This window comes from Pogoniulus pusillus, chromosome 8 (genome assembly GCF_015220805.1).
Source record: "Pogoniulus pusillus isolate bPogPus1 chromosome 8, bPogPus1.pri, whole genome shotgun sequence".
NCBI classification, from domain to species: Eukaryota; Metazoa; Chordata; class Aves; order Piciformes; family Lybiidae; genus Pogoniulus; species Pogoniulus pusillus.
In genome coordinates this window covers 39,458,517-39,470,928 of record NC_087271.1, presented here as the reverse complement: position 1 = coordinate 39,470,928, position 12,412 = coordinate 39,458,517, and the positions used below count along the sequence as shown (strand labels likewise).

Here is a 12,412-nt window from a genome sequence, read left to right as displayed (position 1 = left end):
CACCTCCCTGGGCAGCCCATTCCAGTGCCAATCACTCTCTCTGCCAGGAACTTCCTCCTAACTCTAACATCCAGCCTAGACCTCCCCTGGCACAGCTCGAGACTGTGTCCCCTTGTTCTGTTGCTGCTTGCCTGGCAGAAGAGCCCAACCCCACCTGGCTACAGCCTCCCTGCAGGGAGTTGTAGCCAGCAATGAGCTCTGCCCTGAGCCTCCTCTGCTGCAGGCTGCACACCCCCAGCTCCCTCAGCCTCTCCTCACAGGGCTCTGCTCCAGGCCCCTCCCCAGCCTTGCTGCCCTTCTCTGGACACCTTTCAGCACCTCAACATCTCTCTTGGATGGAGGAGCCCAGAACTGGACACGTTTATCCTGACAGTGACCACAGAAGAAAACAACCCCAAGGAAAAGTGCAGGTGTTGCCTTTAAGAGCCTCTCCTTGCCCAGCTGCCAAGTCTGTATGGATGAATGTGACGCTTCTGAAGACAACCACCACCCTCTGACCTGCAGATCGAGACATCTTCCACCTCCTCTGTACTGCCAAGCACTTCAACGCTCATCATCTCTTTAATACTCAAACTATTTTAGGAAGAGATTTTCACACACAGCAAATCACGGAAGGATTTTGTTTCTGAAGGTAAAGAAATGTTGGCTCTTGGACAGGAAGCCCTCGACTTACAGTCACCTATGATCAACTGCTCAAGTGCCTTAGGTGCTGGTGCACAGCAGCACTCCCTTCCAGAAAACATTTGCACTATTCATTGTTTAGGATGATTCATGAAGCAGCAGGATTTATTTGGGGGCCACGGTGAAAGAGGGATCTCTCCACGCTGAAGACAACTGCAGATGTTTATTAATTTGGCTGCAGTTTATCCTGTGCTGCTTTGTCTTTGTTTATTCCTTTGTTTTCAGGTAGCTGTGCTTTTAAATTAGCACCACAGGGCAAGTGCAGTCTCATGTGGCAGCCTTAGCTACGGTTTGGGAAAGAGCTGCTGCTATTTCTTTTATTCAGGGCAACTTCTCCAATTTGGTTTCTTGCAGCAGGCTTGCTGCTGCCTAGGTAAATGGAAAACATTCCTTTGGGGTTTAATTTAAGACCAAAGCATCCAGGAGTAAGGGGTACACTGGCTGTGCAGGATTGTAAGGGCAGCAAGCATGATTATTCCTTACGCTTGCTACTGGCCACTTGCTAACGTGCCAGTACTCTTGACTCAAAGATCAGAAAGCTTTGAAGGTCAATCACTGAGTCTCAGCATGGTGGGAGCTGGAAATGATGTCTGGAGAGCCTTTTGTAGGAGGTCTACAAGACAGCCAGGGAGGGACATTTTACAAGGGCTTGGTAGTGATAGGACAAGGGGAAATGGACTGAAGCTGGAGGATGGTTAGGATTAGATTGGATATTAGGGAGGAATTCTTTACAGTGAGGGTGGTGAGACACTGGAACATGTTGCCCAAGGAGGTTGTGGAGGCTCCAAGCCTGGAAATGAGGCTCTGGTGAGACCCCACCTGGAGTACTGCATCCAGCTCTGGAGCCCCCATTAGAAGAAGGATGTGGAGATGCTGGAGTGTGTCCAGAGAAGGGCCAGGAGGATGCTCAGAGGGCTGCAGCAGCTCTGCTGTGAGCACAGACTGAAAGAGCTGGGGCTGTACAGGCTGGAGCAGAGGAGGCTCCCAGGTGACCTTTTTGTGGCCTTCCAGCATCTGAAGGAGGCTACAAAAAAGCTGGGGAGGGACTTCTGAGGCTGTCAGCGAGTGACGGGACTGGGGGTGGGGAGAGTCAGACTGGGTGTGAGGAGGAAGTTGTTGAGCCTGAGAGTGGTGAGAGGCTGGAACGGGTTGCCCAGGGAGGTGGCTGAGGCCCCATGGCTGGAGGTGTTTAGGACCAGGCTGGATGAGGCTGTGGCCAGGCAGCTCTAGGGTAGGGTGTCCTTGGGCATGGCAGGGGGATTGGAACTGGCTGATCCTTGTGGCCCCTTCCAACCCCGACTGATTCTGGTGGCCCCTTCCAACCCTGACTGATTCTGGTATGTTCAAAGCCATACTGGATGGGGCCTTGTGCAACCCTTGGGAGGTGTCCCCACCCACGTTGGTGAGGTTTGAACTGGATGATCTTTAAGGTCTCTTCCAACCCAAATCATTCTATGGATCTGTGGTCATCCAGTCCAACCTGCCTACTAAAGAAGGGTCACCCAGAGCAGGCTGCCCAGGATCATAACCACGTCCAGGTTGGTTTGGAATCTCTCTGAGATTCCACAACTTCTCTGGGCAGCCTGCCCCAGGGCTCCAGCACCTTCACAACAAAGAAGTGCTCCCTTGAGTTTAGGTGGACCTTCCTGTGTTCCCAGTTCATACCAGCTGTCCCTTGTCCTGCTGCAGGCAACAACTGGAAACAGTCTGGCCCCGTTCTTGACACCCTCCTCTAGATATGGATCAGCACTGGTCGGTGCAGCAATTGGCTGAGCGTCACAGCAGGAAGCACCTGGAGAAAGCCTTTCCTTACCTGCTGTGTCTGTTGCCTCTGGATGGCCCTCACCTTGGGGACAGGGCTCTCTCTGGAGGACGAGGACTGCTGGCGGGAGCGGCTGCCGTTCTGCAGGGGCTCTGCGGCCAGGGCGCCCGACACGGCCGACATGCTGCCCGTGCTGCGCAGGGACGCGCTGTGCGGCAGCGACTGCGGCGCCTTGGCCCTGGCGCCCAGCCCGGCCTGATCCATCTTGCGGATCTGCGCCTGGCTGCTGCTGTTCTGGCGGGGCAGGGCGATGGGCACCTGCTTGTCTGGGGCCGTGTGGCGCCGGGAGAAGTCCTCGCTCTGCGTGCTGCGCTTGGTGAAGTCCTCCATGCTGCTGTTGCTGGGGCCGCTGAGCTTGAAGTCTTCGCTGTTGCTTCGGCTCCGCGAGCTGGCAGTGCTCAGGTTCTCCAGGCTGGAGTCCACAGAGGCCTTGGGCATGGTTGGGGGTGGGTTGTTGAGGTGGTAAACTGGGTTCTGGAAGGACAGAGGCTGGAGGCTGCCCTGTTGGTTCAAAGCTGGGTGCAGAGGCCTTCTCACCTGGGGAGCACTCTGGGGTGTGCTCTGAGTTTCCCACAGCTGTTTGATGTTGGCCACCTGCGTGATGGAGAGCTGGCTGCCGGCCAAGCGCAAAGGCACGTCGTGCATTACAGAAGCGTGGTCGCTGTGAGCCGAGTGAGGGTCCTGGAGGTCCATGAGAGAGATGCTGCGGCCGTTGGGCAAAAGGCTTTCCCTTTCATCCTTGTCCGAGTAAGTCATGCTCTGGGTGGATGCCTGCTGAACCAACAGCAAGGTCTTGCCCCTAAAATACCCATCTCCGTTTTCCTGTGTTGGAGACTTCAGCTTAGGAAAGTCACTGTGGAGAGGAAAGGAATTTGGTTAATTTTTAAGAAGCCAAGACCCAAAGAGATCTGTCCCAGAGAAGTCTTTCAACCTCATTTAACCTCCTTCCTAACTGAGAAAGCTTCAAGGAACCAGATTTCCTTTTATGAGCTCTGTGTTCAAGCCAGAACACTCTTTTCCTTAATTACCACTTCTCCTGGGGAATTGAGTCTGATTCAAGAAGTGCTTCATCTCTTATGTTTTTCACAGGTGAAATGCAAACCAGCCCCACCAGATCCACTCCCACCTTAGACACTTCTTGTCTCAGCCAGATTCCAAAGCGGTTCAAATGTCAGCTAACCCTTTGCCAGCACTGTGTGCTGTGGGGGCCTAAAAACGCACCAGGGCTGGTGTGAAGGCTCCTCTAGATCATACGATCGCAGACTGGTTTGGGGACCTTTAAAGGTCACCTAGTCCAAACACCCTGCAGTGAGCAGGGACATCTGTAACTAGATCAGGTTGCTCAGAGCCCCAGACAACTTGACCTGGAAGAGGTGCAGGGATGGGGCATCTACCACCAATCTGGGCAACCTGGGCCAGTGTCTCACTACCCTCAGCATAAAAATGTCTTCCTTCTCCCGAGTACAAATCTCCCTCTTTTGGTTTCAAACCATCACACCATCTGCTGTCTCAACAGGCCCTGCCTTCTTTGCCCAGCCCCTGTCTGTGCCCAGCCTTCTTTGAGGTTCCTTTAAGTAACAGAAGGCCACAATAATGTCTCCCTGGAGCCTTCTCTTATTGAGACTGAGCAACCCCAAGATCTAGATGTTGAGCTCAGAGGTCAAACACTTGGCCCTCATCCCTAACAGCACAAATACTGCTCTGAGCGAGCAGCATCCAAGCCCTCTGGCAGCTCTGCCATGTCAAAGCTTTTTGGTTCAGATTAGCTGCTATCACAGAGTGGGAAATGCTGCACTAAACAGAGGAAGGATGACTCACTGTTCCACTGGTGACAATTTCCACAGCAGCCCAGACCTTGCATTAGCAGTAAATAAGTGGCCTGGTGATCAGAAGGAAACATTCTGGCTGACCATGCATCCAGGCATGCAGACTGGCAGGGAACTGCAAACCAGGCTTTTAGGCAGCTGAAGTCATTGACTCTCAGAGACATGTTTCAGTGTTAAGTCACAAGCTTCAGGTCTCCAGTGTCACCTTGTGCACCTCTTACTGCGCCCATGTGCCCCTTGTGACAGAGGCCCAAGCTCCCTGCTCCGACAGCCAGTCTGGGCAGACAAGGTCAAGTGGTGAAGCCCTCAGCTCCTATCAGGCTCAACAACGCCCTTATCCCACACCTTCCCTTAAGCTCTGGCTGTTACATACCCATCAGTGGGGTCCTCAAATATCTTCTGAAGCCCTGAGGAGAGACTGCCACTGACGTTTGGACTAGAGTTGTGCTCAGTGAAACGCCTCAGCTGCTGCTGTATCGGCGTAGGGTTGGTCAATGATTTGGTGATATCGGCAAGAATCCGAGGCAGAGGTCCCAGCTTTGCCACGGTCGCCTGTAGGAAGGAATTTTCACCCTAATTGGACAACAAGCACCGTGACATCCGCCAGGAATTTTGTGTGTTGGGTGTTTGGATACCGATGCAGAGAGGCGGAGGGGTGGAGGTGGAAGGAAGGAGGGTGGGTGGTTGTGTGCGGGTGTGCCAGGACCGTAATGCAGTGTTACGGAGCAGCGTAACCACGGCGACGAGATGGATGGAGGAGACGAAACAGGGTGCAGCAGACATTGAGGAAAGAAAAGGAAATAGAAAAGAAATTAGGATTGACCCCCAAAATAAAAATCATGCTCAATAACACAACACTGTTGCCATTCCAACGCAAAACTATCATGCAAAGCAAACTAAGTCCAGGGTGGGGGGGGGTGTCAAAGGGAAAACTACGGTATCTACTCATTGCAGGGCAGTCAAAGGCTACAGATCCAGCTAGTGGGGGGAACTTTCCAGGCAAAGGGTGTCATGTGGTAAAGGAAATGCATGCCAACAGACAAGGGGATGCGGCATTCGGGGCGGGGGGTGATGAGAGCATCGCAGGGGTTGAGGGAGATGGAGAAAGGGAAGGTTTCCATTTCATCAGCTTTTGGCATCTTATGCGGATGCCACCTTCTGTAGCTCGTGCTTATCAACAACTAAGGCCTTTAGCTCTTCATTAAAGTGAAAAGTAACTGCATGAAGATATCACGACCCTCATCCCAGGGCTATCACATCAGCCTGGCATTAAATGTGCAGTTTCAGTGGCACCTCAGCTCAGTGCTGGCCACGTCTAGCACAGGAGCAGCTGACCTTCCAGCAAGGAAGGCTGCTTGTGCAGGCCCTAATCTTTCTCCCCATTTTGAGTCACTGTGGGTTATAACACCTGCTGGGTATCTTCAGGCTCTTGGGACTGCAGGAAGAAGGTGAAGTGCTGGAGGTTTGTAAGAAAGTAAAAGTCTGCTTCCGAGACAGTGTTCTTGTCAAAGATATCCTCATTTTTCCACTAAGCAGGACTTCAGTCGGTTTGGCCCCAGAGAAAGGTTTCTTTACAGACACTTTGTGTCTATGAAAGTCTCACAAGCACTTCTCTGTGTCTGTTAAAGTCTCTGAGGTGACTTCTCTCACCATTTCTCAGTCCTTACCTACAGTGAAGCAGTACTGCAATGCACCTTTACCCCTTCATTCCCTATTTAGCAAACCACTAGACCAGCTCCCAAGGGCCTGTCAGGATAGATCCATGCATCTAACCCAGAAAAAGGACAAAGCACTTCTGCTTTGATGGTTTATCCAGCTCTGGCTCCTCCCTTTCCTCACTGCAACAGCTGCATTCAGAGAGCAACTCACACTGACCAGCAACAAGGCCAAGACTGGAGCTGGACTTCTCTTTAACTTGGAAAGAGAGGGCAGTGCACTGGTGGGTTTTAGCCCAGCTGGTGTAAATGGAGGGTCTGGTTTCTGAGCGCTGACTTTGCCTGTTTTCCTGAGGCTGCTGAACTGTCTTTCTAGCTGACTTTGCTGCCTGTGACAATCTGAACGTACACTGTGTGCACGCACGAAGGGAAGGCAAAAACAAGATCATAAATTGTTATTAAACTCAGATTAACTAAGATGAATATATATTGGACAGTTCCATTTATTCTGATGCAAGAAGCTCCTTTTTTCCCCCTGCTTTCTACTTTAAATGGTGTACTGTGAGAAAACAGACTCAACAAACAACTCTTTTGGCAAGCCTTAACGCAGTAAAAATATGAAGAGTGTGCTGCAATTCATCTCACCTCTTCAGTTTCAAAAGCAAGAATAACAGAAATGGAATATGGACAAAACAAAGCACCTCTGAAAGCTAAGGCATGGAACAGTGCCAAGCACTTGCAAACAAAACAACCTTGTGGCTCAGAGCTCAGCTTTTGAGGCTTATCAACTACCTTCACTATCATAGTTTTCATGATTTTGGATCCTGTAAAGTCATGGAGCTAAGGAAGACCAAACCACTGCACTCTTCTCCTTCTGCAGCCAAATGGAAGCAGTGCTGATTGTTGGTGATGCCTACTATGATCAGCAGAAGAGGATCTGGACAATCATATGACCCTCAGCACAACACCTGGCAGGAAGCATCTTCCCTCTGCTACAGGATAAAGCTGAGTGGATCCTCTTGTGCCCTTACATAGCATCCTCTTGTGTGTTGCAAACTAATCCAAAGAGTAGAGAAATGAGGACATCTCGGCAGACCTTGGAGCCAGCCTTTCATGAGAACACTTCTGCCTGGCCAAGTGGGTAGGGTGTGGTGTGCAGCAAAGCACCTCCAGTAGTATCAAAAGGGCACTGTGCCAAGTTCATTTTCTCTCCAAACCCTCTCCTCCTTTTCTCCAGCTCACTTAGGAGAGCTGGCTGCTGAGGAAATTCCAGGTCTACTTTGAAGCACTGCTCTTTCCACCACCGAACACCCAACCTCTGCAAAGTGTTTGCACTGCTGCTGAAGCCCAACCACTTCACATGCCCTGCTTCAGGCCTTGAGCAGAAATCATGGCAAGGAGGATTGTGAAATATCGCTATTGAACATTCCTCTCCAGAGCTGCTGACTGAGCTCTCCCCAAAGCAGGCTTCAGCTGCTCCCTTGATGTTTCCTAGTGTTTACTGTTGCTACGATACAATCACCAGATTCACCCTCCCGGGCCTCCACTCTGCTTTACCTTATCAAGTTGGGACACAACCTCCCATAAGAGGGAATGCAAGACTGAGAGCTCTCGGCCCAGGTCGATGTAGCCCTCAAATCCAGGCATGTTTGAGATGGTATCTGGATTAGAGATCTCCAGGAGGAAGCGCTTCATTCCTCCCCACTCATGTTCCAAAAAGTCATTCATGAAGGCCATGTACTCTTCCTTATTACCAAACCTGCAAGAAATGGGACGAGGGTAGACATAGTCAGTAACCTCCTCACAAAACACAGCTACGAGTCCTCACAGACAGTTGCTTAACTGCTCAGCTGAACATCTGCCCTGGGAGGGGTAACAGAATTGAAAGGTGACTGTAAGAGATTCACTGCTTCCTTGGACTTACTTAAACACTAGCAGTTCACTGTTCACGTGATCAAGGGCTCAGCACGTTACCCCCACTCCCTCTCATGCTCTTCTCCCCTTCTCTGCACCCCCTCCCCTCCAAGAGGCATGCCTTTTGTATTGTTCAGCTGGGAATTCTGGGAGCAGAAAGGAGGAAAATCATGATCCTTGGTGGGAACAGGCTCTTGAAGCACCATACGCTTGAGTGCTGTGTCCAGTTCTGGGCTCCTCAGTTCAAGAGAGGTGTTGAGGTATTGGAAGGAGAAGAGCAAGGAAGCTGGTGAGGGGCCTGGAGCACAGCCCTGTGAGGAGAGGCTGAGGGAGCTGGGGGTGTGCAGCCTGCAGAAGAGGAGGCTCAGGGCAGAGCTCATTGCTGTCTCCAACTCCCTGAAGGGAGGCTGTAGCCAGGTGGGGTTGGGCTCTTCTGCCAGGCAAGCAGCAACAGAAGAAGGGGACAGAGTCTCAAGCTGTGCCATGGGAGGTCTAGGCTGGATGTTAGGAGGAAGCTGTTGGCAGAGAGAGTGATTGGCATTGGAATGGGCTGCCCAGGGAGGTGGTGGAGTCACCATCCCTGGAGGTGTTCAAGAAGAATAGATGAGGCACTTAGTGCCATGGTCTGGTTGGTTGGCCAGGGCTGGGTGCTAGGTTGGACTGGATGAGCTTGGAGGTCTCTTCCAACCTGCCTGATTCTGTGATTCTACACTAAGTATGGCTCTTTTTGGTTTTTATGCCGGGTCTCCTCTGCTGAATAACACCCACCTCTGCCAGAGCAACCTTCTAGCTCTGAGACTTTTGCATTATCACAGCAAGTGCAGACAGCACAAATGCCAGTGAAAAGCTCAGTGCTGTAGCCCACACAGCCTAGAAGTACCTTGTGCCTGCACGAGAGTCCTCAGTGCTCTTCCTCCGGGGCAAGAGAGGATCTTCTACAGCTAAAAAGCAGTGAACTGCTGCTGTGAACAGTCACCCTAGTGTAAATTTCTGGCTTTGGACTCCATAATGTCAGTTAAACATCTGTAGTGCCAACTCCTGTCCCACGCAGTAGGACTGGCAGTGTAGTCTGGGTGGTATGTGACCCGCAGGGTGAGTAAACACAGCCCAAATCTGCCCGTGCAAAGGAGAGTTTATCTAGCTGGACACCCAGGTGCCTCAAGGGGTCACGCAGGAGAGAGGTTTGCTCCTTTGCTCAAGCTGACTCCACTTGGACAGAGAATCAGCTGCCTGCAACAAGACTCCCAAAGCAGACCTCTCTCCCCTCCTTGCTCCACAGTAGCCCGAAGCGACCTGCAGCCCCGGGGGCAGAGATTTTGTTTCACTGCCACCACCTACTTAGCAAAGTTGGCGAGGTTCTGGATGACTTTGGCGATGAGCGTGAGGGTGCGAGATGTCCGGTCGTCGGGGTACTCCTGCATCAGGCTGAAGAGGCTGGGAGACATGATGGCAGGGCACAGGAAGCGGAGGAAGAGGGAGGCACTGATCAGGCGTTCGCTGATGTCCTGCTTGCCCCTGCTCAGGCACTGCTGCTTCCACGATGCAAACACCTCCTTCAGCTCACGAGGGAACACGCTGGAAAACAAGGAAGGGTGGAGAGAGCTCTGGCAAACATCACCTATGAGGAGCAGCTGAGGGAGCTGGGGGTGTTTAGTCTGGAGAAGAGGAGGCTGAGAGGGCACCTTATTGCCCTCTACAATGACCTAAAAGGAGGTTGTAGTGAGGCTGGAGCTGGTCTCTTCTCCCCAATTACTAATGCTAGGACAAGAGCAAATGGCCTCAAGTTGCATCAGGGGAGGTTTAGGTTGGATGTTGGGAGGAAGTTCTTTACTGAGTGGGTGGTAAGGCACTGGAACAGGCTGCCCAGGGAGGTGGTGGAGTCACCATCCCTGGAGGTGTTTAAAAGGAGAGTGGATGTGGTGCTTGAGGCTATGGTCTGGTGATGAAGAATACTGGGATGAAGGTCGGGCTGGATGATGCTGGTGGTCCTTTCCAACCATAGTGATTCACAGTGATTAGATGTTGTGCTGAGGGATTTGGTTGGGTCAAGGACTTGTCAGTGTGAAACCAATGAGTGGACTCCATGAGCCTGGGGGTCCTTTCCAGTCTAAGAGATTCTGTGGTTCTGTGAAGGAACCGGGAAGTAAAGTCACGTGGGCAATGAGATGCAGCCAGCTGAACTGCTGCTCAGTCACCTGCAATAAGTACCTGTGAGAAAACATCACTGCCTCTATATTTTTTTTACCCCCTGTTCTCTCTCTCTAGGCTAAGAAATGTCATTAGGCATCTATTATTAGATCCCCATTTAATCTGGGGATACTTAAAGAGTCTTTAAAGCATCCCTTGTTCACATACGTTAAGGAAGCCATTTGCAGACACTCTGATTTGCAAGCTAAGAGCTACTTATTCATTGCTACCCTGCAGCAGGCAAAGAGTTAGAACATTAAAACCAAACTGAAGCCAAGTGAACTCGTCCCCATAACTGAAATTTTTCTTGTTCAAGCTCTCTCAGTACCTTGGATGTGGCTCATCCTGCAGCAGAAAGGCTCTTCTTCTTTCACTGCTACTCAGAGGTTAATGCAGATCTCTCTGCCAACATTTCCTAAGCAATTCCACAGATCTAAAGTGTCTGAAAGTTTCCCATACACATCAAAACTTTCAGCTTTTTAGTCCAAGTTTAAGCTAAGCTGTTATCTTCTCACTATATCCCCTCCTTAGTCACAACTCAGTATGTGTTCCCTTGGCAGAGTGTTTCAGCAGAAGCTGTCAGGTATAGTGTGTGGGACTGGAACCCCTTGACTTAGGTGCAGGTTCCACCTGCAATATGGTGTCACATGTAGGAAGGTAGTGAGGAGAGGAAATGAAGGCAGTCTCAGAAGATAGATGAGTCTCTGCTACTTCCCTGTGCAAGGCTCTTTTCCCCTCTTCAGAGGAGGAATGGGCTCCCTCTAAGCCAACGAGCTAAGGGGAGAGAGGGGGAGGGAAGTGCCTCACCAGTAGGAATTGATAATCTTGCAGAAGGCCAGCTCACAGCACATTTTCAGGTTGCTCTGATGATCTGTTAATTCACTGGATGAACATTTGCTGGGGTCCACTTCACAGTTTTCATCTGACTCATACAAAGCCTTGATAAACTCCCCTGGACAAAGGGAAGAGGATAACAAACCAGGGTTGTTACATGAAAAGCCTCCTTGGCACACCTTTAAATCCTGCTTATGGCTCTCCTTGGCAACTGCCTCTTTCCTGCTGCCTGTGTCTGCAGTACAGCTTCCAGACACCAGATGTTGGGGACACGACTCCTCCCAGCTCCTTCAGCACAGAGCAATTGCTGCAGCAGATCAGACGGCTGCTGCCCTGCTGCTTCAGCCTCCCGTGCCCTCGCTGCCCCAAACGTAGGTGCAGTAACAGGATGGCTTTGCTCAGAAAGCCTGCAGACACTTCACTTACAGCCTGAAGAACAGGGTTTGACTTTGCATTCACAATGTATTATCAGCTGCAAAATCATCTACAGCCTTAGAAATGAAGCTGTGCTATTTGTCTTCCTAATTTCCCCAGGAAAAGCACTTGACAGTGTTATTTGTTTTTATTATTTCCAAATTCACCAGCTTGGTTTTTTTTAATGCAGAGAAGTGTCACCTTGCTCTTCAGCAAGAGTAATACCTGAGTGCTGGCTGGCTGCTGCTCGGCTCAGCCTCATTTATCAACACCTTACAACGTTTTTATGGCCAGCGTCTCTCAGCTGCATCCTTTGCAGCTCTGTCACCCTCATCTTACTCATTGCAATGGCAACTGGACACGTACAGAAGCAGATGAAGTTTCCCTGGTCTGACAGGTTGGAGTTGACTACTCCAACTACTCTTTTCCCTCCTATGTCCTCCAGCACACTGCATCACATTTAAGCTGTTGTTGCTCACCAGGAAAAACTCTTTATTTGTGCACACAACGACTCAATGCCTTCTAAGTTCATCTCCTCAGATGATCCTGCTGGCTCCCAGCTAATGCCACGAGGCTTGTTTGTGCAAAAGGCTTTGGGTTTTTTGTCTTTGTTTTCGTCCAAGCCCTTCATCACCTCCCACCCCCCCTCCCCAGATCTCAAGCCAGCAGTGTTCTTGCAAGCAAAGCAGGCAGCACATTTTCTTAAGCTGCTTGTTTTTATTTCTGTTGGGGTCCAGAAAAATTTCTGCTGAGGGCATCTGGATCACTTTGCAAAACTTCCAGCATCGCCTCCTTCGAGCCAGTTCTGTTCCAACTGCTGTTTACTGGAGAGTATTTTTGTTTCCTTCAGTGAATCAGGAACTTGCCCTTTGTGGCTCACAAGATCCTGCCTTAATCACGCATTACTGATGCTCCTACAGATGCATTAAATAGCTAATGCCAAGCAGAAGGCATAATCCTTCCCAAGAAGGTGGCAGCTGAGCAAAGTGACATTTCAAACTTGACAAAGAACTAGAGGGGTACATTGTCACCAGCAATCTTGTCAGCAGCAATCTCGCCCCGAGCTACAGACAAGCTGG

The 12,412-nt window shown here is 50.7% G+C and overlaps 1 protein-coding gene across 5 annotated transcripts in view; it reads right to left on the bottom strand.

Moving 5' to 3' along the window:
* Positions 1–12,412, bottom strand: part of RASAL2 (RAS protein activator like 2) — a 243,006-nt gene that overhangs the window by 15,129 nt on the left and 215,465 nt on the right. For 3 of the 5 annotated variants that reach the window (XM_064148132.1, XM_064148133.1, XM_064148136.1), the window contains exons 10-14: positions 10,893–11,037; positions 9,237–9,473; positions 7,542–7,743; positions 4,703–4,902; positions 2,495–3,356 (exon numbers count right to left, since the gene is read on the bottom strand). In XM_064148132.1, coding sequence (XP_064004202.1) covers positions 2,495–3,356; positions 4,703–4,902; positions 7,542–7,743; positions 9,237–9,473; positions 10,893–11,037 — 1,646 coding nt within the window. The remainder of the gene's footprint in view (positions 1–2,494; positions 3,357–4,702; positions 4,903–7,541; positions 7,744–9,236; positions 9,474–10,892; positions 11,038–12,412) is intronic. The other 2 variants (XM_064148134.1, XM_064148135.1) reach the window with 1 other exon arrangement.